Below are 26,198 nucleotides of genomic sequence, written 5' to 3' on the forward strand. Positions count from 1 at the left end.
GCTCTGAACAGCCGATGACTTGCGTTCACTTTGGTCTAGATCAAATTTGCATGCAAGTCGCCGCAAGCTTTCACCGTTTGGCCACCCAACGCAAGTGAACGCAAGTCTTATTGCTGTTTGTTTCAAGTACTGAATTACAGCGCGTACTATAGCATAACTTACGTGCACTTGCGAGTAGACTCGCAAATCTGTTTTGCCACCCAACGCAAGCCTGTCGTAAAGCAATGTAAATTGATAGGGACAAACTAGATTAACAGCTCACCAGTCTAAAGATTAGTAAGTTGGAAAATATAAAAATTTGACCAAGAGAAAGACAAGAAAAAGATGATTAGGTAGCCAATGAAACAAGGTTGATAAGAAGGAATTTTCATATCATTTGTGTTTCCGTTTGGCCAGGACTTGCGGACACTAGCGTTGATTAGCGATGACTTGCGTTCACTTTAGTCGAGATCAAATTTACATGCAAGCTGGCGCAAGCTTCCACCGTTTGGCTTGCCAACGCAAGTTAACGCAAGTATTAAATTAAGGTTTTTTCAAGTACTGAACTGCAGCGCGCGCAATAGCATAACTTGCGTGCAGCTGCAAGTAAACTTACGAGTCCGTTTAGCCACCCAGCACAGGCCTCATACAAGTTCAATTTGGGACTACTAGCGTCCACTTGCGTTGCAGTTTGGCTACGGCTACAGTTTGCTAAACATTCAGTTTCAAAACAAGATTCTTCTACAAAGAACAGAAAAACAACTAAACAGGAAATTCAATCTAGTCAATAGCAAACTAGTGGTCAATGAAACCATACCAATAAGCAGGAATGCACGTGCGCCCCTCAGGCAATATCACACGTAAAGTATCTTACACAATAGAACACATTATTATAAACGGGTAATTGGTTTTTACTTCTTTTCCAATCAAATATACCATCTTCAATGCTTTGTGATATGTTCACTTCCAGAACAAGGCTATTTTGTGAAGTAAAACATAAATATAAAAGAATAAAGAAAATGGGAACGATTCATGATATAATGTTTAAAATGTTAACTTGGAATAGACAAGAAAGAAAGCACGTTAGAAAATAACACTTAAACACATGTTAAGTACCTTACACAATACAACTGACAATTGGCATAAAGGCACAAAAAATTATCCACGGGTTTGATTGTAGTTGGTTTAACATGTCACTTAGTGCAATCTTTCTCTAAACTTTGTTAAATATTCATTTCCAAAAGAAGGTTCTTCTACGAAGGAACATAAAAAATAGAAACAGGAAAATCAAGCCAGTCAATAGCAAAACGGTGGTCGATGAAACCATAACAGAACGCAGGTATGCACGTGCGTCCCTTAGGCAATAGCACACGTAAAGTAAGCCGACAATTAATGCAAGGGACTGATTTAAGGAGTTAAATTGATTTGCCACTTTGACTTGCCTTTGAAAATCTCCAGCAAGTCTTTTTTAAATTATTTTTAGTCCCACAATATGATTCTTTTGAGTGGTGAAACTATGAAAAATAATAGAGAACGTAACGATGTGAACTTGGCCAAGACAATAAATAATGTATGCTGGACAATAATGGTTTGGTAGTCAATGAAACTATACTAACCAGTAGGAATTTTCGTTTACGGTCATTTGTGTTCCACGCGCGAGGCTGCCAGGTGCCTTACGCAATAGCGCCTACTTATAGTGCACATTTCAGAGACACTCTCACCATTTTCAGTGAGTACACGAGGAAGGCACTTGCTCCCACATCGGCTCTGACCCGTTGAACCAAACTCAAAGGAAAAGGTAGGAATTAAAACAGGTAACAATACAACGGTTTTATTTTAGATGCATCGATGAAGACTGATAAAGCGAGTTCAGTTCGACGCTTTCCCTAAAGAATTTATGTCTTCCTAGCTGACTTTGTGTCTTCTTTGTTGCTCTCTATGCTTATACATTATGTTTTTGTTCGTTTAACGGGTTCGAACGAGGGGAAGCAATAACCTTTCAGAATTATTGTTTTTGTCGGTTCTGAAAAAAAAATTCGGTGAAATCCCAAAAGAAATAAGCTTTTCAAAATTTCCGAGTGAAAGAGTGGTCCCAGTTCTTGATGGTTCTTGTAGTATGTTTAAGCAAACTGCCACAATTTTTTAAAGATAAATAGAAGAAAAAGGTTTTTAAAACAGCCAATGGCAAAACGCTTGCTCACAGAGGAAAATTGTGATATTCACGTTCAAATCTAAGTTTTAAGTCTGAGGCATGCGGGCAAAACCTGGACGCTCCTAAACATGCAGATTTAATTCCTTCTTCAGTAAAACGTAACTATGTCTAGAACATAGCCGTGCTCCTTAAAACAACTTACGCTAAGTCGTTCAAGCATAAGGTAATTAGCAGGCTGGAATACCGATGAAAACTGAAGCACATCTGGCGAGACGGGCTGGGCACTTACTCCAAGAACCTAAAATATGGTGGCTAGAAGTTTATCGTAGAAAAAAAGTTCTCTTATCTTAGCCAATCCAGCTTCCAGCTTCCTTTGTGGGGAGCAGGGATGGCGCAGTGATGAGAGCGCTCGCCTCCCACCAATGTGGCCCGGGTTCGATTCCGGCCCGGTGCCATATGTGGGTTGAGTTTGTTGTTGGTTCTCGCCCTGCTCCGAGGGTTTTTCTCCGGGTTCTCCGGTTTTCCTCCCTCCAGAAAAACCAACATTTCCAAATTCCAATTCGACCTGGACAGAGGACCCGCATGAAAACCAGCTAGCGCTGATGTGGCTTCCTCTCTTAGGGCCTGTTTACATGGAGGGAGGGTGCCCCGGCTAACCGAGTTACCCGGCTAGAAGGGATAAAACCAAGCCCGCCTTTACATGGAGAATTCACAGCCCTTCTACCCGAGATGAGACAGCGTCATTGAAGCGTGACACGGTGTGGGAAAACATTGTAGCTCCAAATGATTGAAGAAAAATATGACTTTTTACTGAATAATCAAGGCTTTTCCTCTTCAAACCTATTTTAATATGATGTGCAAGTTCTCAGAAATTTACTGCGTTCATTTTTGGCGAAATTCAATCGAAATTCAACAGTATTTGGCTGTCAAATTGAAATTAAATTTGTTGTGTCGTGAATTAGGATAATCATTCCAACGAAAATTTCGAATTAATTAGCTGTTGCTCAAAGAAATATTTTCCAGCCGACCGATAAAAATAATTTTGATCAAATAGCACTGTTTGGGTCCAGAATATATACATTTTATGCCATTTACTTCAAATTTAGTTCAAAAACACGCGCGAAAACCTATCCCGGCAAGCCGGGATAGCTCGGTCATAACCGTTTACATGGCAAAAAGCTGTCCCGCCTAGAAGGGTGCCCCGGGCAAGTAGACCGAGTGCCCCGGCAAGGCGGGTTACCCTTCTAGCATGTAAAGGCTTCAGTACGTTTTCTTAAGAAACGTATGAAAAGTTGGCTCGCCCAGGGTAGCTCGGTTAGCCGGGTAACTCGGTTAGCCGGGGCACCCGCCTTCCATGTAAACAGGCCCTAAATATAGCAATTTTTTTCCTTGCTGACGTAACAGAGCGCGCATAAGAGAGTCAATAGCAGGGCCCCTCTGGAGACCAGCCACTGTGCTGAATGGGCCACCCTGCATAAATAAAGTTTTACCTTACCTTACCAATATAAACGATCGGTTCAGCTAGCATTTTATTAGCTGTATACCTGTTCTGTATAACTAATAACGATCTAAATTAGTTCAGTTGTTATGAAGGTTCCGGTGAGGTTATTTCTGAGTCCTGAAAGAATAAATTGTAGATGCGGGTATCAAAGTCTATTTTTTAACATTTATATTTTTTATCAGCTCCACAGATATTAAAGAAAATGAAGTTCGCTTGTACCACTTCCTTGCTTGTGGTTTTGTTTGTTTCTGTGATGGATACCACAGATTCTTGCACTCCTTCTAATGGTAAGCTGACAAGACGCACTTTACACTGTCTGTGAAGCAAAAAATAATTGCTTCTTATTTTAAAGGCTTGTCAAAATAAACAAGAACGACGTTTTCCTTTTTTGAAATACCTCTTTCTTTTTGGAGATATTCACGTTTTTGAGTCTAATGCTTGCGTGCGCTTTGCGCTTTGCGCATGCGCATTAGACTCTTTGTTATATGAAAAAAGCTGTTAGCAATCCCAAGGGAATGGTTCGGGATCGATAATCGTTCGCTGTAATGTAGAAAACAATGATCAGCTGCAAGAACGGACTCCGTACGGACACGCACGATTAGTTTCAATTAAAAACAGCCAATCAGCGACACGTGTTCCCACGCATAATTAAAAGTTCTTTCTCAAGTCACGATTATTCAACACTTGAACAGGACGAAATAATTTTCCAGTTAAGACATTTGTAAGCTTTTTGTGAAAATAAATCTTCGTTTTGTGTTTTCGTCTTGCTTAAAAAGCAAGACGTCTTTGAGAAAAAATATTTCGACGGCGACTCGCGTTTATTTACACAATGCGACCAAATATTTATTTTGTTTTAAAAAATAGAAAACTTTACCTCGGTTTTTGTATTTAAGTCATTCGAATTTTGACCAATTTTTTCTTTACAGTGCAAACAAAAACCTTCAAAAATAAAAGATGTACATGGATAAATGTAAATCAAGTTACGCGACTAAATCAAAATGCGTTTGTTTGGCCGCTTTGCAGTATTACACTGTCCCGGCCTTTGCCATACACTGAAATCGAATTTCATGCTTTTAAGACTCTCAGAGATCTTAAGTTCTTCTTACAGCTAGAAAAATCATAAAATGGTTACATTGATATGGAAGTGATGATTCGCGAAATTTGTACATCATGATAAACAGTCTTCGCTCCTGTGTATGGTAGCTCGATAATAATTGCCTAGTTTCCAGCGTTCAAAAGGTCATCATTATATTGACGTGAGCATTTACACCCGTTTTTGTCTTGTGACGTCATGACGTAGTCATGACGACACAAGATAATACTACAGGGGACAAGGTGCATTCCATGCGTATTTGCTTTCTGAGGCCGCGGAATTTTCCCGCCATGTCAATATTTTTCCCGCCATGTCAAAATTTTCTTTTTTTTTAGTAAATGCCGAAAAATGCGATCATCAGATTTAAACAAAACAGATGCAGACTTCTCAACCTCAAAGCACTGGAAATCTAGAGATTGAGGTAAAAAAATCTGGAGATTTCAGTAAAAACCAGGAGATTGATCAACTGACGGACAAAAATAACTAAAAGAGTCCTAAAACCAGGCGCTAATCAAATGACTTGTTACTCTGTTTTTTCGTGAGATTTCTGTTTCTCGTCGTGAGATTGAAGTGAAAACCGTGAGTCTCAGGACAAAATCGTGAGACTTGAGAGGTCTGCAGATGCTGTTTACACTGACAGTTGCGTTTATTTTTAAGCTTTTTGTTTGTTTTTCTTAGTGATAAAAGCAATCACACGAGATTCCCACCATTCTAGTCATATTAGTCAATCTGATAATAGCTACCGTTTCGTGAGAACAATGTGTTTTATGATTTTGGTACAGCAATAGGGGAAAAGCATGTCTTAAACAGGATTGCGCCTTACAGAACTGTAGGTATGTCGACCGACAATATGTCAGGAAAACCTTTTTTTGCCGTTTCCATTTTTGATTAGATCCGATTTCAAAGATGTAATAGACCGTAGTAGTCGAACCACATGTGTGCCTTTACTTCAGTTGACTAGCTAGCTTAGGCAAGTTAGAATTTGTGCTGATTAAACTAGTTCAAAACAACTGATCCCGTGGACATTATTTTCCTTGTGTGTCTTCAATTTGAGTATTACTCGAAGACACACGCGAAAGGTCAACCATGAAACTTTGCTTGGTATAGGTAGTGTGCGTGAGTTTATTGAAACGTGAGGCTGAAAACGTTCTTATCAGTCACAGACACAAAACAACAAAGGAAAATCTGTGACTTTGTTGACCTTTTTAAGATATTTAAGAATTATCTGTGACAGATAAATGCTTATGAATCTGTGTGTCTGTATTCTTTTTGTGCTGTTATCGGAGTCCTATAACTGTTCAACGGCTACATGCTGGAGTGTACTTTGAATTTAAGTCAAGCCTACTTTCGGCTGCTTGGAAAAATCGCTTTTGATAAGGTGTCGGAAACAAGTCGCGTAACAATAATAAGTACAAACATTATCCGCCTGACAGAAATAGCAACGATCAATTAGTATGAATCAAAATGGACGCTTAATTACCGTGATTGTGATCGGAATGGATACTATTAAGGCATCGATTTCAAAACTTTAAGCACGTAATCTTATACAATAATTAAAGATAGAAACTTCACGGACAGTTACTCAGAGTTTAACGCACGAAGCGATCATCAGACTGTGTCGTTAGATGCGGTGAAATACAATTTAAACTACGTTCATGGAGGACGGTTGGAACGATCCTGTCTCTGATTGGCCGTGTAGTACTTGTTTTCGTGCCTGCACTTGGTAACAAGCTCAGATCTTTTGTTCAAGAAGGTGTATCTGTCAGCTGATAGTATGCAGATCTTCTCCGTCAGACACAAATTGCAGCGTGACGGGTTTCCCCTGTAAGCGCTTGCTCTCGTGACAATAAACCACTTAATCGAAAATTCGGTGTTGTTGTCTTTTAGGTCCCAAATCTTATATATATTTTTTAGTTGGATTTTAAGCCTTTCGCGTGAGAACCTTTCGTAGTTGGAATAAACCTTTGTTTTTATCTTTAGCTGTGAAATCGTGAAGTTCAGCGCAAGCATTCACGACAAAGGTTTCTGAATTGACAAGTGAATCAAGAGTTTCGTATATCGTGTTTTGAATGTCACAACTTTTATCGAGCGACAAAAGTAGCTTTAGGTTAAGTTTAAATTTTAGGGGTGAGGAGTCTAAATGTTTCTTTATGTTAGATGCACGCTTTTTAATTTTCGATATCTTTACAAGCAATAAATAGACGTGAAAAGCGGTCTATTTTCAAATAAATTAAACTCTGAAAAGAGTCACAAGACACTAAGCCCAGAGGGCTTTTGATTAGGAAAATCTGTCACTAAGTGCTTACAGTACAATGGAGTAACAGTCACTATTTCAAGTGCTTTTATTGCAAAATCTGTTTCAAGAGTCATCATCAAAATGGTGAAAAATCTGAAAGAAAACGATGTGAAGTTCTTCAACCCTTGTTGTAATGAACATGCTTTTTGTAAATCGTCACGCAATCTTGTCCAAATGTTTAATCGTTTCTGCTTTTACGGACAATACGGAAGAAGTAACATCAACTCCTGTTCATACTTTAAATTTTGTGAAGCATATAACATTTATGACTGTTTCGTTTTCATCCATAATCATCCACGATGCCCCTAGCTTGCTATAAGCATTTTAAATTAAACTCCCGAACACAAACCTCTAACCAATTTTAACCGGCTTACGAAAACCGCGCAATCTGTATCACTATGCCATACGGCATTAGACTCATGTCACCCTTGGTGACCTATTTTTTACCATGCAAATGAGGAAAGTAATGACGTCAGTATTTTTTCTGCAAAAAAGATAAAGCACTAAAACAATCATATCTTATTGAGTATAAGAGGACTTTTGCTTAATGGCAACAGTTCAATCACTGTAACTTCCGATGCGCTGCTATGTCTGTATGCCTGTCTGTAACTGCAAACTGTTTTAGCTTGATAACGACAAAAATAGCTGAACTCAGTACCACCAAAACAAATTGTCAATATTAATTTCTAGAAGGAGAGGGTTTACAGTAACTCAAAGTAGAACCCAGTTTGTTATTGGTCTAGCCTTACTCTCCCAACTACCGAGAGCTCGCCTTCGTCCCCACCTCCCCCCCTCCCCCCTTCGTATTTTTCTTCGTTCGTCCGCGTTTTTTTGCTCTCCCCCAAATACCGAGAGCCCGGAACACGCTAATATTTGGTCCTTATCAGAGCTCATTTATAATGAGTCAAAGTCGTGTTACAACATGTTTTCACCCTAGATCAACCGGTATTTGCGAGGCCATGGGTTCGATTCCCGTCGGGGACTCAGAGTTTTCTCTTTGTCCCACGCTCGTGAACATTTCATCATTAACATTGAAACGTTCTCTTTCCGCAGAGTACCGAATGATGTTTCAAGAGCACACCACAACAGATTACGCGGTAAAAGAAAACTCGATCGTGTATGATTTGGATGCAACTTCGGTTTGCTTTCTTGTGAAGGACACTGATGACAACAAACCCAGCGGCTATGAGCAGTGCCTATACAGTTACCGCGCTCCGGGAGCAGAAAATGCCTTGAATATTCTCACAACTCCAACCCTTCGAGCTCTTCTTAATGGCCATAAGGGGTAGTTAACGTTGTATTACTACATCACTTTGAAAGCTGCTAGGAAATACAGTACTAACGTGGCTTTTCGAAAAACAGTAACTTATTATATCTTTATATAAAAATTCTTCAGTTTCGCTTACAGTCAACTGTTTCTTAACGGAGACCTTTATAAGACGGAAACCTCCCTAAGACGGACACCTGGTGATGGTCCCTGCCGTTTTTCAGTCATTTTACTGTAATTTAAATCCCTATATAAGACTGAGACCTCTTTAAGTCGGAAACGGATTCTTTGGCCGGGCCCGGTCTGAATAGGGTAAAAGGGGATGGAAAATTGTATCTCTCCAGACTCGTGATTACACCAGTTAAAACTTAAACTAATATTGAACCAAAAATAATAAGGTTACAAAGAAGTGTTGAAAATACTAACAATTAAAATCATATTATTTCTCGGTAAATTTTAACTCCCCATTCACTTTATCTTACTTTTTTGTCAAATTTTTATGTTCCTTTAAAATCTTACTTCTTTCGGAAGGGACTCTTCGGTTGCTATTGACTATGGAAAATGGAACCATATATGCTTTACATGGAGTAGCGCCAACGGAGACTATAAGTTCTACAAGGATGGTATGCTCGTAGGCAGTGGTTCAGGCCTAAATAAGGGCGGCAAGATAAGTTCCGGAGGTACCACAGTTATCGGACAGGACCAGGACTCCCTTGGAGGAGGCTTCGTCGCACAGCAATCGTTTGTTGGCGAAGTGACAGAGGTGAATGTATGGAACAGTGTTCTCTCTGAGAGTGACATTGTTGCCCAATCCAGAAACTGCCACGTCACCCATGGATCAGTGAACTGGTGGTCCCAGTTTAAAGATAGCGTTCATGGCGGAGTTGTGGTGCAGGAGCCATGAGCCAATCTGTTGTCCACAAGAGGATCCAGTAAGGTGTTGGGCAATAATGGGCTTAAACAGATTCAACAATGACTTTCCGACTTTTGTTTTATATTACTCTCAAAACGTGCATTGATGTTTTAATGTAATATTTGCTGTAGCAAGATTAGCATGAGATGCACTCGTGCTATGTTGTTAATGACGAAAGAAGATCATTGTATTGAATTAATATTTAAAATAAAGGATCCTTATGCAACTGATGATATGCACAAAGTGTTATCAATATATCAAACCTTTCTTTAAATTTATCCTTGCCCTGAACCTTGCCAACAAGAAAGCACCCCGTTACTAGAAAAAATGAAAACGAACTGCGCACTTGAACTGTTAAACTTTAATTTTCTTCAGGCTCTGTCGCTTTTTTCTAATTGCACAAAATATATGGAAAAATATAATTTTTTTAGGACGTTCGCGCCAAAATTTTCTACTCGATAGATTTCTTTAATTTTTTCGCTGCGGTCAGATAATGACTTACTTGTGTCAGAAATGCAAAAAAAGTTGGGGTCACCGACTTCGTTTCAGAGAGAAAGTGTGTGGAAAACTACCGTGATTTGGAAAAATGGGCGCACTTAATTCAGCATGGTTTACAGGGGTTATAGTTAACGATATCGAAGATAAGTGAACGGAGGCTAACGATCTAAGTCACATTTTATAGAGGTGCGTCTGTTGAGTAAATTATTCCTAGTTTTGCCATCTTTTATGTAAAACTAAACCCTGGAAAAACGCATTTGAAATTTGAAAACGAAAAGCTCATAAAGCGGAATTCAAACTGTCAGTGTGACAAAAATGACAAACTTCTACTCGATAGATTTTTTTCATTTTCTCTTAAAACACAGATATTAATTAACAAAAGTGATCCGTTAAGAAAAAAGTAGGGGTCACCGACCATTTGAGAGAGCAAATTGCAAGCGAAGCTAGCGGAACGGCAACCCACCCTCTATGTTCTTAGACATTTCACTCAGCGCGCGCGCTCAATGTATGGCGTGCACGGCGCTGCGACATTAATTACGTGCGCAGTAGGGATGCGCATAAACAATAAGCGCGAACGTCCTTAAATGGTTTGTGCGTTCAAATATTACCTTGTATCTATTCTGGATCAGATAGTCTCTCAGTTTGTTTTAAATTCACAATGGCGTCACCAATGCTTGAATGTTGCCTTGGTTTCTTATGCTTCAGTAAATGTTTTTTGTATCGAGAACTGAGCAGAACCCAGTAAGATAACCTTGCATTTAGCTTTCAAGTACATTTATCTCTCCGTTTCTCTTCCAAAAATCGTGTTTTCTTTCTCTTTTCGTTAATTACTTTTTATAAGCTCTTTTTTGTCAGTTCTAGAAAATATATATGGCGATAAGCAAAGAAACACTTACAATAAAACAAGTCGGAACATTTTATCTGAATGCAGTTAAGGCTAGTTCCATCCATAAATTAATTAAAATATTGTGCTGGTACATTAATTTCATCTGAAACAATTTTAAGAACACCTTAGAACATTTTTAGGCTGATTTTGCAGAAAACATCCGATATATAATACCAAAATCAGCCTGATTCCCCAAAACACGTTCTTGTATGTGGGGTTTTTACTGTATATCTCAGTGTGCATCCGTGCTATGATGTAGGGTGTATTGTTTTGCATCTCTAGTTTTTATATATTCAGGGGCACCCACAGGGAACCCAAACGCTGTATTGGTTATTCATAATCTTAAAATAAAAATGTTCTTATTTACCTGTGTTTTTACCGCTTTTGGGGGCGATTTGAATCAGGGCGAAAGCGGTTTACGTTGCGAGTTTTAAACGGTAATCGATCTGTCGCAATGTTAATACGACGCGCCTCAAGTTTCAATTGTTATTAACTCAAGTTACTAACACCATTAACTATTAACTCTCCTCGCGGGGAGTTTCGTGTTTCAATTTTAATGTAAAACTTGAGACATAATTGAGGCGCGTCGTACTGACATTGCGACATATCGATTACCGTTTAAAACTCGCAACAGAAACCACCTTCGCTCTGATTCAAATCGCCCCCAAAACCGGTTAAAAAAACACAGGAACGCAGGTAAATAAGTACATTTTTTTTAAAGATAATGAATAACTAATACAGCGTTTGGGTTCCCTGTGGGGCACCCAACGGAATATTTCGTTAAAATATCTGTTCGGAAGACGATTTGAGATCTAGAATTTTCGGAACATTCATTGTAAATTTTTTTGCTTGCCTGCCTTTCCTAGGATTTTCGAATATCTAAAAAATGGTATAATTGTTCATTTTTAACGGATTTTTTACTCTAAAAAGGTCACCTAGAATTTTCGGGAGCCTTTCTCTGGCTGGAATTTTCGAAAAGGTAAGTTTTGATCCCTATAACCTTCGGATCACTAAATTTTCAGCTAGGACTTGAAATCCGAACAGATTAAAAAATTTTAGGGGATAAAAATATGCCTATATCTACCGTTTAAATATTAAAATACGATCAACGGTGCTATCTTTAAGTGTTTTGAACTATATTCTCGATGGGTGCCCCTGTATATTGCCACTACTGAATTCATTGTTTATTCCGTTAATTGAGAGTTTCCCTAATGGTCGTGGGTCGCGGGAGCGGGTTTGAAGTCGCGTGTCGCGGGTTTTGAAAAAGTCGCGGGTTTCAAAAGACTGCATTATAGGAATATGACGAAGAACATCAAAGGCTCCTTCGAGCAACCTCATGGTAATGAACCGCGCGCAGTCGGTTCATAATGTTGCAGGCTTTTTTTGTCGTTTTTTTTTCTCGGTAAATCGTTCTAGTCCCACTCCACTCAGGTGGCTTTTTGGTCACGGTCAAGCAATATTTGATTTTTATTAGCAATCAGTTGTTTAACATGAACACTCTGCACTCTGTTTAGAGTGAAAGTTATGTTATTCGAGTGTTTTACCAGAAGAGAGGACTGAATAATCACACAGCGAAACCAAATACCGCTTGGACATGCCCAAATTATTTAAAACCACCACTACGTGAGACCCATGTCACGCTATTGCTGGCCTGTAGCCATAAATAATCATTCACCTATTTTAAAAATATTTACGAATATTTTGTGATCTGTTTGTGTGAAATGTTTATTTTGGGAATCGAAACGTAAATTGTAAGCTCAGCAAGAATGAAGTGCCCAATTCAGCACGTGATATACAATAACAAATTAATTAGCAAACAAACGTCAGTTTATTCTGGTGGTCGAAAAATAGAATCCGTGCTGCAGTGCGCTAGCAGGGAGCATTAACTATTAGTGACACATTCACCCAAGTCTCATGAAAAAGGAGAAGACATCGAAAGGGAAATATACTATTGACACTGTGACATTGTTCATGGCAGGTATGAGATTCATGCAGTTACGCCTGCCATGTGACGTGTTTAAGTAAATGTTTCAGCTTGCTAGGAAAACAAGACCCGAGGGGGGTGCTCCGGATTTCAAATGGCGGGGATGATCAAATGGTGGCAAAAATCAAGACCTAAAAAAATCCCTAGGTCTTCCACCAAAATCAAAAAAAATCCCTAGATCAAAAATAGACCCCTTAAAAATCAACAGCAAAACACGAACCTTAAAATGTGTACATTTATTACAATAAACTGTTAATAAACTTTAATAGAGGTGTATTTCACATGTAAAATTTTAATGTTCAGTGTGACTCAGTTTTTACATTTGTGTATGTCTAACTAAATTATGATTTTTCCTATGCAAACAATACTCTTGTATTCATGTACATGTAAATTTCTCACAGTTACTGTCATGAATTATTAATTTTTTATCATGAAATTCTGGATGTCCACAGCACAGTTTATAATATGCTGATATGACATACCATATGTTCAGTTAACCATTTCTGGATATTGGTCTGTTAGGTTTTAGATATCCAGGTATACAATTTTTTTCTTGGTGATGTAGTATTATTTTAAGTCCTTCAAACTTTAATATGGGCCTCTATACACATATGCACCACACATGTATCGCTTGCTGGCCAATTATTGGAGAATAGAAGATTGCATACTTGACCTATAGTTGTGGTACAGTTAATGCTGCTAAAATACACATTTACATGCGTTATATAAAGCCATGGTGATAGATTAGGCATAAAGTAAATGTACATATCAAATGACTTGTCAAATTATACTTGGTAGCCACATGGTAGTAAAGAACAGCTGGTCCTGTGTACTGGAATGCATGTTTGATGTTCATAGAATTTTGACAGTGTTGCTAATCCATCCTTGATGTTTGGCACGTAATAGTTTTTAATTGAAAATGTGTACTAGAAGTGATCAATGACACCAAGGGAAGTACATTGTTCAAGTATATACTTTGTTTGCCTCTCTACACATATGCACCAGACATGTACACCTATTGCTTGCTGGCCAATGCTTGGAGAATGGTAGTTTGCATGTTTGGCTTATAGGCGTAACACGGCTGATGCTGCTAAAATACACTGTTAAAGCTGTGGTGGCAGATTTGGCATAAAGTAAATGTACAGCTGTACATATCAAATGACTTGTCAAATTATACTTGGTAGCCACATAGCAGTAAAGACCAGGTGGTCCTGTGGACTGGAAAGCATGTTTGATGTTCACAGATTTTGCACCCTTTTTCACAAACAATTTTCCAGGACTTTTCCAGTACTTTTCCAGAACTCAGATTGATTTCTCCAGGACTCGTAATTGCTATTGACCTTTTCACTCTCAAGATCTCAATATTATTTCTCCTTACTGTCTGCCATACATTTCTTGTAACGTTTGTTGTGAGAATTCTGGTATTACTTGAGTTTGATAGATTTTCATAACTTCCTAGGACAGGTTGTCTTTTTTCCAGGACTTTCCAGTCCTGGAAAGTGCCACAATAAAATTCCAGGACTTTCTAGGTTTTCCAGGACCTGTACAAATGCTGTGTCCATTGTATTTTAACAGTGTTGGTAATCCACTCTTGGTGTTTTGCATGTAACAGTTTTGAATGAATCCAGGTACTGGAAATGGTTGATGACAGCAAGCAAGTACCTTGTACATGTAGATACATGGTGGTCAAACTTGTAAAATAAAAAAAAATATGGAATTTAAGTCACTAGATAACAATGGTAATACTATTTATGTCAATGAACTTCAATTCAATGATGTGTTTAGTTTACACATCATGAGGGTGATGACTTACCTTAAAGCCTAAACTCTCTGTTAATTAAAATCAAGGGATGCTTAACATCCCTGAGAGGAAAAATAGACTGTACTACTCTCATATTAAGACAATAAGATAATGTACCAAATTATGACAAATTGTATTGTATTGCAATTTTAATATCAAGCACACCAGAAACTGTCACATTATTTTTTACAAAGCTGTCAAGGACATAAAGATTGGCTTATGGTCACTGTAGTAAGACTCTAGTGTACCTGCAGATTGCACAAGCTCTGGTACATTCGTATAGATGTGATCTATCTGTGTACGGTAGTCAGTAGTATACTGATTAATCAATTGTGTGTATCCTTTGTTTGTTATGAGAAATGCTTTTAGAGCTTTTTGTTCTGTATCTTTTTCCATCAGGTCAATATTGAAATCTCCAAGCAGTACAGTGGGAATTGTAGGTTCTGTCAATACTGAGTTATGAAGATGAGTAAGAGCTTCAATCAAGTGTGAAATTCTAACGATTTTTGACCGGTATAAACCTACAACGTGAAAGTTTGGAAGTGGATGGCTAAGAACTGTTATAGTAATTTCTACATTATGAACATTGAGCCTGTATGGAATTTTAGTACAATTCAAATCATTCTTAATGTACACAGCAGTTCCATAGCAAGTTCTGATGTTAGACTGATTGAAGTCATTTCTGTAAAGGGTAAATCCAGTTAGCTCATATGTGTCATCGCTATCTAACAAACACAGCTTTGTTTCAACAAAAATGTTAACACCGGCTTTTTGAATGTTGTAATCAGTTCTCACATCATCAATATGCAAGCGGAGAGATCTAACATTCTGAAACAAGATTGTTTTTGTTTGGGGTGAATCGATAACTTGCAAGGTTGCCAAAGGTCTGAGGCTTGCTTCTGTTCTCAGTCTAGTCATTTCATTTTTAACCTTCTCACTAACCTTTATTTTTTTTTCATTCAAATTGAGAATACTCAGTGCAGAACTGTTTCTTACTCGGCTTAAGCCAACATAATGCATGTGCTCTCTTGTGGATGCTGGAAAATCAACAACTGCTTCATCTAATGTGTCACCTTGACAACGGTGAATAGTCTTGGCAGCAGCAGGTCTAAGAGGAAATTGTCGCCGAAGAATTTGTACTTGGCTTTTTTTATTGATTCGGAATTGTCTTGTTACTTCTAAAACTGGTGTCCAGTTTTTATTAATGTTGGTGTTGTACAAATGTGCATGTTCTCTACGCTGCTTTCTGCCTATGTCAGAATGTGGAAACGATACCCAAATAATGCTTGGTCTGGTGGAATTGTCAACTCTGTAGTCTATGTTTTGTATGACACACTCTGCACCATTTGTTAGTCCATCAGTCACATCAATGTTAGTTGTCAAATCATATTTTGCCTCAGTTGCTACTGATACTACTGAATATAAACCCATTGTCTTTGTTGGATCATCTGGGATTTTACCTTTCATTTGTTTCTTGAGATCATCAGAAATATCCCCAATTATGATGCCCACAGCCTTAATCTGAGCTTTATTAGTTTTAGAAAGAGTATACAGGGCATTGTTGTGAGCATCCACTGATGCATTTGTAGTAAATAAATGTGTTAGATTCATTGGATAGTTATCATTTCCCGGTGTTACATTCAGAAGCCTTTGTTTCAAAATGGCTATATCATTTTCAGTGTGTTTTCCCTCTCTCAAGCGATTGAGCAGCTCTGCAAACTGTCTGTCATCTTTTTGTCTCATTATTTCTGTCAATTCAAAGAGAGTGAAGTATTCTGTCCAAATGTTAGTTGCTAAAGCATTATAGCCAGATTCAGAATTTTCAAAGATCCATTTATCAAAAACTGGTTTTAGTTGGAAAAGATCTCCGACAGTTATCAAACTTATTCCACCAAATGGCTCCTTGGTTCCCATTATTTGTTGTAATCTTAAATTCAAAAAGTTGAACATTCCACTTCCAACCATAGAGATCTCATCAATAAATATTGCTTTCAGTTTCATGAGATGTGTTCTAATGGTATTTAGTCTGTCAGCATCCAGTGCACAATACTCAAAACCTCTATTGGCTGGTATTTTAAAGGCAGAGTGTAATGTGTTACCTTTTATGTTGAATGCTGCTTTACCAGTTGGGGCTGTTTTCACAACTTTTACATCATCTGGATTTTCACCTGCAACCGTATTCAGATATCTGATCAGCGCTTCATACAATGCATTAGTGACAGTACTTTTGCCAACACCAGCACCTCCACTCAAGAATAATCTGAGAGGATCATCTTTAGTTTTGATTGAATGTAACACATGATAAAAAAACTGTCTTTGTTCTTCATTCAAAGATCGGACAAGCGCATAATAATCTACATCAGACATGCGTTTTATAAGCAGCTCCTCGTCATCATTACTTCGAGGGAAAATACCTATATCATCAAGCAAATCATACTGGCTGTGCTGCTTGTTTTTTCCGGGGTCAAAGCAACCAAATAGTTCACTTGGTTTCTCCTCTACAGCACAGTCCTGCTTATTCATATGCTCAGCATTTGGAGCAACACTCTCAAAGTTGTCGTATTCAGCATTGTTCATATCGTTCATTGCTTTATCTAGTATTTCTGAATGGTACTCATATTGGCACCTGTTGTAGAGAACTTCATCCTTAATCTGTTCAAACCTTTCTTGATATGTTTCACAGTCTTTTATCAAATCATTGCTTTCTTTTCGCCACGGTGTGTAAAGCATTAGCTGCTCTCTAAAATGGTTTTCTGGGTCCTTATCTTTATCGTACCTGACAGAGCGGATTATTTTTGGCTTTTTTCTTTTTACTAGTTTCATACCACCTTTAAGTATGTACTCATTTGGTTTATATTCACATTCAGTGATATTAATACTATTAGGATCATCATCAGAGTTGTCTTCAAAATTAGTTTCTGGCAGAAAGTCGGCAATGCCTGTAAATGATGGTGCATTATCAGCACTACTCCGATCATTTTGTTCATATTTAACACAGTTAAACCATGCAACAAAGTCGGCTAAGCATACCATTTCTAATTGTTTTGGTCTACGTTGATAACGTTTAATGATATTGTCAGATTCTATGTCAGTTGAGTCGTCAGGCAACTCTTTGAGCTTATCAAATTTCTTTAACAAGAATGCCCTTTCATCTGGAGGTGAGGTGCTTATAAATTGACAATCACGGGAGGATCTTCTCAATGGCATTTGTAAAACAAGATACACAGCTTCTTGAGCACTAATTTCAACTGCATTTAAAAATTTGTTTCCAATGTGTCTAACTCTATTTGTGATATCTTTATTGCCAGATTTTGCCTCTTCCGATGCTTTTTCTAGCAGTCTGCTCATACCTCTTTGCCCTTTTGTAATATAAGACAGTATATATGTAGCACATGCATATGGATCTAGTACATATTGCATGTCCATGTTTGCCTGCCACGATTTCATTAAATTGGTGTTGTAACTATTGATTCTTATTTCTGATGGTGCCCTTTTCAAAAACAATGTGTCACGCTTTAATGTGTGTCTTATAGCTAAGATGTAATTGTCTTCAGTCAACTGTAATTTGTTGAGAAAATCTTCAAAACTGATGTCTTCGCCATATTTCATGCTGTCAAGAACTTCTTTTATTTTTTCACCGTTTTCTTTTATCAGTTTCTTGCCCTCTTCATCAAAACAGGAGGTGTCAAGAGGTGTTAAAATCATTGTCCTTGGCATTGGTGGCAATGGGAAGTTAAATCTACAAATCTTGTGCCCTGCCTTCTTGCATGTCTTGGCATGCCTGTGCATCTGTAAGTTTACAAGGTCTTCCATTTCACTTGAAGTGCCTGGTTTGTGGCAAGTAATATACTTATCAACAAACTTCACTATTTCTTCATTACAACTTCTTTCATATTGTGGGGCTTCCTTTACCCAAAATAAACCATGGATATGTGGGCTTCCTCTTTGCTGAAATTCGAATCTGTAAAAATAATCAGCTATTTCTCCTATTGGCATTACACTGCTCTTTAAGACATCTCGAATAAATAACTGAACCATATGCTCAAAGTTTCTCGCACAAGTCACCGGATCGTTTTGTATCAAATCTGATTTTTGTTTCCATGTCATATGTTTGATCTCGTCATCAGTATACTCTTTGTTCTCTACAATTCTACCTAAAGTTTTAAGAAGATGAGTCCACCTTGTTTCAGCAGCCGAGAAAGAGCAAAACCATGTAGGATTGCCTAGTTGACGAATCATAGCAAACAAGTCTTTTTTGCATCGTTCAATATAAGGTGGTGACGATCGTACATTCCTTAAAACTCTGAAACCTTCATCAAGATGGACAAGCTTATTAAGATAATCTTCTGATTTCAAGTCACCAGCAGTGTACTTCTTCCCCTTTGTTTTACACTTTCTAAGAGCTATATAGGCACTATCTTGAATTTGCTTTATTTGCAGTTTTTTCAGCTTATAAAATATATTTGGCACAGACTTTGCAACTCTTCTATCCTGACACCTTAACTCCCACTTAGCAACTGTACTATATGATACTGGGACCTTTCTTTCACTGTTGTCAGGTCTTTGTTTTCCACAGAATATTGTAGGGAATGATAAATATTCAGAATCTTTATCCATGAATATTCCTAATGGTTTGTTTCCTTCTCCTGGTGCAAAAGAAATAATTCTATCTCCATTTTCTGTTACATCCGGTTCCTGCAATAGTGTATCTGTTACTCCCGAAGGGCGTTCATCAACTTCAGACCAACCGTCATCATCATCTTTTTCACTATCTGGATTATCAACATCAGCAGTGGAAATTATATTGTTTTGGCAATTTGTGACTATTTTATTGGTTTGCACATCAGCAGTGGATATGTTAGGGTTTTGCACAAATTCACTCCAGTCTTCATTCATGGTACTTGATTGATTGTTATCTATCCATGCATTTTGCACTTCTATGCCTTCCGCTTTGAATAAGTGACTTGTTTCTACAAGATATTTGGCTGCATCTAATACTTTCTTAGGTCTAATATTCTGGAACTGATAATGATGCTTGTAACTGAGACGCCTTTTAAGTTTTATTGGAATGGTTTGTGATTCACTTATTGGTCTGGGCAGACAATGAACAGTTGAATTTACATCACTTGGCACATTGACAATGTTTCCATGAACAGACAATTGACCACCTCTAGGTAGTTCACGGATTTGCATAAAAGGTATACGAGGTGATATTAGTCGCTCTTCTAATGATGTCAAATTCAAAACATCTGGCTTATAAGGAAAACCCATCTTGTTGGCTTTAGAACAGCTGGGTAACTTGCCTTTCTTCAGATTTGAATCACAAGTTATACAAATCCATTCAATGTTATCAACACTGTTAAAACCAGTAATACAGGACTCAACAATTTCTGGTGAACATGCCTTATATTTGTTTGCATCACATTTCACTACAGAACACTTATACCATAGTTGGTCACAACAAGTGCATACATATTCTGGGCCACATGCAATGTTTTTGTGAAACAAATTTATCATAGAAATTGCATCACTTTTGTCTTTTTGTGATTGCAACTCATCACGGCTGCATGTTAACTGTGATTCAGTTGGCATGTCATGAAATGGTGTATCAGTAATTGTTACTGCCTTTCTTTTGGGATTTCTGTCCATTTCTTTGATAAGCTGAGGATTATTCGCTCTTCGTTTTCTAACAGCCTGTTTGTTTATTTCCCTGATGTGCTCTGGGTTCTCTGCTTTACGTTTCTTAAATGAGCGCCACTCAATTTCTCTGAAATGTGCTGGGCTTAATTTCCTTTTTTGGGCAGCCTGGTTTTTCTTGTTCTTAGTAGTTTGACTATCAATGCAGCTGCTTTGCAGTAATTTACCATTCACATTTTTTCTAAAATTCTCATCATCTCTTCTCTCTTTCTAGTCTCCCTTGCAGCCGTTCTTAGTGTCGTCACGCAAAATTCCTCCCCACTAACGGCTGCTCACATTCGAACAACATTCCTTTCCCTTTGTTTCTTATGTGACCAATCACAGCACGGGAGATCGTAATCAACATGTTTTTTCCCGGGAATTCGGTTGTTGCAGAGAAGAACATTTTGATGTGTTTTGAAAACGCAAGCAATGTTTTTCAACGGAATCAAAAAGCGTTGCAATTCCATTTATAAATAATTTTTCAAAACATTGTCAACACGTTTTGAAACATTCGATAAAATTAACAATCACGGCATTCGATATTCAACGAAATCACCGAGCATTTAGAACCATTCAAGGGACTGTTGAGCCAGCTTTTAAAATTCTCTACAGCGTATTTTGAATCCACTTACATCATTAATTTCGGTTTGAATTTGGAGCAGAAACTGAACAAATACACGGAGTGCTCCTGTAATTTTGCGACGTTATGTCTGCGTTTCAAAGGACATTCGATCCCATGTATTTCGCACGCACGCAACAAGTTCTGATGATAAATAAATTTTATTTGTTTTATTCCGCGGCGTCAACTCTCTATAACTGGTGCCGATTAAACCCTTCTGCGGGAAATTTATCAAAAAGGGCTTCGCTTTGCTGACCGTTGCAATAAAACAGCATGAAAATAAAAGGCGCAAACTTTTATCTTTTAGCTTATTTTATTGCAACCGTTCAACAATGCGGCGCTACATTGTCTGCCGTGTCTGCTTTCCAAAAATTATTTTTCTGAAAAGATCTGTAAACCGTTCAGTTTCAACCGGTTTACAAACGCAGAAGACTAAAAACCGAAGACCATACGTCTCATAAAAAGTTTTAAATTCCTCTGCTGTGTAAAAAAAGTTAAATTTGACTAAATTTAATTTGTGTTGGGATAAACTTTACTTTTCGCCAGTTCATGTCGGGACGGTTCATGTCATCCAACAATTGCAAGTTATGCACGGCGAAGTATGCGTTCGGGAGCGACAAATATAATTATTGTTTTCGTATTCTTGTCTCTTCTTTCTCAAAGATTGCGGTTCTGGACGTCTTTATTGAAACAGAGCGAAATATTTTCCAGTATTTTAACGTTTTGCGGAACATTCGGATCAAACATTCCAACTGAAGCAAACAACGTGTAAATTAAGAAACATATTTTATTCATTTCTAAAAGTTTTCACAACGGACGAAATAACATTGCGAATTCACAGCAAAAAACAATGTTTAGAAATGTAGTCGAGAAAAAAGAAGGATATTTTTGTCAACCTACCTATGAGTTTCGGAAAGTCTCTCCTGTATCAAGTTGTATTGATCGGATATTGTAAACATTTCGAGGCTTTCCCACGGCATGAAGCTGTCGCAGTTTCTCCATTGTCTTTCACGACTCTTAACAAGCGTTTTGTTCTTGGAATTTTTTGATCCTTGAAGATTCCCTTCAATTCAGTTTTAAGCTCTTGAAGATGATCAGATGCCTTTTTAAACGTTATAAGCCTTTGATAGCACGCTTTGCAAGCTGACAACTCGCTGGTCGCTGAATAGCAGATCACATTCACATCCAGTCATGAACAAATCAGAATAATCGCCGGAAAATCGAAACGATTCTCAACGCATTTGTATTTAAGCTCGAAATTCGAAATGTATTGCTATTAAACAACATCAAAAGCTTCTTCAAGGCCAAGGGTCGCAATTTTGAAAGCTGAGAACTCCAAAATAAAACACGCAATGCGATTGGTTAGATTACTTTGGCGGGTACGGTTCCTGAGATATATGAACCGAATAGTGATTGGCTGAAATGGTGGAAAGGAATGTTGTTCGAATGTGAGCAGCCGTTAGTGGGGAGGAATTTTGCGTGACGACACTAAGAACGGCTGCGAGGGAGACTACTCTCTTTCATGTATTCCCTCATGTAGTCTTTTTTGCAAGCTTTGTCACTGTTATCAATTAGATTGTTTTCATCTGCATTTTGTGCACATGTGCTGTTGTTGGTAAGCTGCAAAGTTCTATTTTCTACAGTAGAAACATAATGAATTTCATCTAAGTGCCCAATGTAAATATTTAGGCTATGTGCTGCATTCATTGGTTCAACAACAGTAACAGGAGAAAAAGTTGGATTTGATTCAGCAATATGTATTGATAAATTCATACAGTTGGCAACAGCTTGAATTATGATTGCGTCAGCCCAAGTTCCCTGACGTGACATTCTTTCCAAATATCCTTGCCAAGAATGCTCAGTGTTACTCTCTATAAATTGTTCAGGGTGCTGCATTAAATACTGAATGCCAACACTGCGCACATAGAAGTGATTATTAGGATTACCATAAAGTTGATGTGATACAGCCCTAAAAAAGCAATCACCACTTCCTCCAACATCAAGTGCAGTTCTACCTAACTGAGACAGTCTGGATTCTAGTAGACAAATGGAATTTGTAGGTGACATAAAAGATACTGGGTTATAATACTGATTTGTAGGGCCTGGATTTGATTCCACATCTCCACTTAAAGATATGACTCTTCTTGATAAATTATAACTTTTCATGCGAAGCTGGCTTAATTTGCTGAAAATATAATCTTCAGCATACACACAAAACAAAGTTGACTTTTTATGCTTAGGCGTCCTTGTTCGAACAATGAACAAACGTTGCCTAATGAAACACTTACTTGAGTAAAGCGTGAAGTTTGACCTTGTGCATCGCTCAAGGAAATAATAGCGATGATATCCACACAACATAGCCTTCAGTCTAGATGATTTTGGCACACATTTCCTAATGTATAATTTCACTGATTTTCTAGTTTGTTTCCTATTAAAAAGTCTGGTAACCATTCTGTAAGAAATTCTAGAGGGTTCTCTTTGGCGTTTTATTCTAAAATGAGGATACGAGACAATACTTGCTCTAGATTTTCGTACATTCGTATTTTTATCTGCTTTCCTGTACTGACAACTACTTGACATGTGGACTGATATTTTATTTTGATATTCATGCTTCTCCTCAATAAATGTGTTTACAAACTGCTCGGTCAAAGTAGGATTACCTTTGCTAGTGATTTCCTCGTTGGCATTCTTGTGTTTCACTACTTGCTCCGTGTATTTCATTTGGCATTCAGCTAATGGATCATCTGTTTGGCATTTGTTTGTCATTTGATATTTAGCATTTGTTTTAAGCATAGTATAATGTGCATTTGTACGACAATTGTACGCTTTCTCGCTTCCCACAGTTGTGGCATTTAAGTCCCAGCGAGAGGGGAACTCGACGTAAGCTTCTTCGAAGCTGTACGTCTCCTGGCCTTGTAAATAACCCCGGCCAGTCGAAGGTTTCAATAATGCTTCTGTCCCCGAATATACTGGAGACTTGTTATGAGCATTTTCTGTGTCGACATCCATAGCACTGATACTTTAAATCAATAACAGACCAAAAATCTACTCTGCAAAGAGACGAACAGCAGTACGAAGAAAAATCCTTTGTCATGTGCGTGTATAACAGCACTTCTCAGCACTTCAATACGAAAAACATGTCGTTTGTCATGTACGCGTGTACGAAAGCACTTCTCAGCACTTCGATACGAAAATCATGTGCTTTGTCATGTCACATTTAAATACCGAACAACTTCCGAACGAATGATGAAATCTTAAAGTGCTTTTATATACCCTGCTAGTTTTGTACAAAAATACAACAGAGGGAGGAACGCTTACCTTTTCTCCCAGATGGTAAAGCTGCATTCTTCATGCGCCTGATCGATTCTTCGTCGTCCAAATGTGAAATGAACTGATGTTTCTGATCAAACAGTTCAACAACCTTTGCTTTGAAGCCCATTTCTTTCCACTTGAGTATTTCCTGCACATTTTCTCTTCGTTTGTAAGGTCTACAAAGGTGTATTTAGATCGAGGATGAAGCGAAAGGAACGAAAAACCACCTTTGATAATTTCCGCCCGACACGCCATTTTGAATGTTCACCTCAGCACTCAAGCAAACATTTGGCCTCTATACCACCCCCCAGATATATGAACAGAACACAAGGGCGGGGAGGCAGGGGAAAACCGGTGCTAGGACCTTTCTGTCAGCACGTTCATCGTTAAATGCATGAATTAATTGCGGTTTTATATCAGAATGGAGTGACGGAAATACGTCACTTCAAGTTCGCGAACCATCACTACAACCTCATTACCATGAGGTAAAAATGTACACGTTATAAAATCAATGCCAATTTTCGCAAAGTTAAGTTAACATTTATTTAATTAACGCGAATTTACGTGTGTTGATAAGAATTATTTCGTTGTGAATTTCAAGTTTGTGCGTTCAAATTTCTTTGCGCAGCCTGCACATTTCAGATTACACATTGTCAATTACGGAAAATCTACGAAGAAAGTGCATTATATGCTTCTTCGTGGCCACATGTCAGCTTAAGTTACTTTTTCACAAATTCGAGCTGCTTTGTTCGGTTTTTAATAGTCTATTGGCTTTACAGGGTGTACTTAATCTCATACCCAGATCCCCGGGGGGGATCACCAGAAATACCAGCTAGTCTATTTCGGTTGCAAATTGCGACAACGTCTTACGTGAAGTCACTTGTTCAACTTTGGGCAACATGTTGGTGGAACTATGACGCCATAACGCGCGTTCTAATTCCTGTGCGCGCGCGACTTCATGACGTCACTCAAGATACCGTCTTTGTGACGACAAACAAAAAACGAATTTTTCCCGCGATACTGTTTGACAATCCCCTTAGCTCTAGCCTGCGAACACAGACGTATACGTTAGCTCAGTCTCTACAACGAAGACTTCGACAATCCATCAGCTGGATTCTATTTTTTTTTCTGAGCGACGTTTGCAAAGGTAAGGAACTGTCGTTTTTTATCAGTCAGTTTATACCTGTTTTCTACGCACTCGGGTGGCATTTGGTTATCATGAACAAGTCAAGTTATTTTTAGGCAAGCTTTTCCTGCGAAAATAAATGTTTCCGATGAAGTCAGCTACTACCATGCGAGGAAATACTGAAGCAAGGCATCGCTTAAAATAATGTTTTCAGAACACTCCGAAGATGTCTCGCATGTGCCATTTACTTCCTTTGTGAACGAGGTACTGTAGTTACGTACCAACAGTCTATTACGAAATCGCTTGTGATTGGCTATCCGAAACCAATTCACGGGAAAGTCATATCTAAAAATAACTTAACTTGTGAAAACGCCGATTCACAGACGCAGTATGGAAGTTGCTTGCTCCTGGTTATGGGCTTCTGCATGAACTGATTGCTTTCGTTTTCATTTTGCTAGGAAATTTGTCGACTTTTAAATATCATTGATGAGGAGAAGGCACAACAAAAGGTACTAATAAGTTTAAAGCATCAGGTGGAAAAAAAACACAGAAATTGTGTGCTTGCTCATACAGGATGGTATTTCAACTCTCTCTTTTTCGCAGAGTTTCGTACGGGCTAGAAAATGGCGTGAGGTGAAAAGTAAGCGCGCGGAGCCTGGAGAGAATCGAAACGAAAGAGCGCGGGGGACACTGGGATGGGAAAAGGAAAGGCTTCGCCCTTCCCGTCTTTTCCCGCGCTCCCCCTATTTTTCATTTTTCGTGTTTTCGCCATCCTCCCATTCTGTTTTTCGCCTTCCCCCACTAAAGGAGCCTATGCGGAGGAGAGAGATTTCAATTGATTACAGTGTCGACCGTTTTTCTTAAAAAGTCATTTTCCCTTACGCAAGAGGGCGGATGAGGGGGGGGGGGGGGTATTAGTGAAGAAGTACTTATTTAAAACCATATTTCAGTTAGGGTACAAATAAAGAAATCGAGTGGACATCTTCATGTTTTATTGCTTTTTAGTACCACATTTTCACAAAAAATAACAATAAAAGTAAATGTGGTGCAAGAATAAGTTGCCTTGACTTCCTGTTCTATGTGTTTCAATGT

General features: G+C 38.3%; 3 protein-coding genes, 1 long non-coding RNA gene and 1 pseudogene across 5 annotated transcripts in view; 1 reads left to right on the forward strand and 4 right to left on the reverse strand.

Annotated features, from left to right (window-relative positions):
* The window catches only part of LOC144655393 (uncharacterized), a 200,824-nt gene that overhangs the window by 132,763 nt on the left and 41,863 nt on the right, over positions 1–26,198 (reverse strand). The gene's annotated exons all lie outside the window — the stretch shown is intronic.
* Positions 1–26,198, reverse strand: part of LOC144655389 (uncharacterized) — a 170,230-nt pseudogene that overhangs the window by 56,227 nt on the left and 87,805 nt on the right. The gene's annotated exons all lie outside the window — the stretch shown is intronic.
* On the forward strand, positions 3,835–9,265 carry LOC144654036 (neuronal pentraxin-1-like). Its single transcript, XM_078514153.1, has 3 exons — positions 3,835–3,919; positions 8,075–8,306; positions 8,820–9,265. The coding sequence occupies exons 1-3, from the start codon at positions 3,835–3,837 to the stop codon at positions 9,190–9,192; spliced, it is 690 nt and encodes a 229-aa protein (XP_078370279.1). The 3' UTR covers positions 9,193–9,265.
* Positions 13,093–24,275, reverse strand: LOC144655422 (uncharacterized). Its single transcript, XR_013571091.1, has 3 exons — positions 23,987–24,275; positions 16,470–16,538; positions 13,093–14,260 (listed from the first exon to the last, which is right to left on the reverse strand). It is a non-coding gene; the product is annotated as an uncharacterized LOC144655422 (long non-coding RNA).
* LOC144655375 (uncharacterized) lies at positions 16,552–20,232 on the reverse strand (the record flags this gene model as incomplete). The annotated part of the gene is made up of 1 exon (XM_078515620.1): positions 16,552–20,232. A coding segment is annotated over exon 1 (3,468 nt), but the record flags the coding sequence as incomplete, so codon positions are not given.

The sequence above is a fragment of the Oculina patagonica genome, chromosome 5 (assembly GCF_052425735.1).
Source record: "Oculina patagonica isolate OP01 chromosome 5, crgOcupat, whole genome shotgun sequence".
NCBI classification, from domain to species: domain Eukaryota; kingdom Metazoa; phylum Cnidaria; class Anthozoa; order Scleractinia; family Oculinidae; genus Oculina; species Oculina patagonica.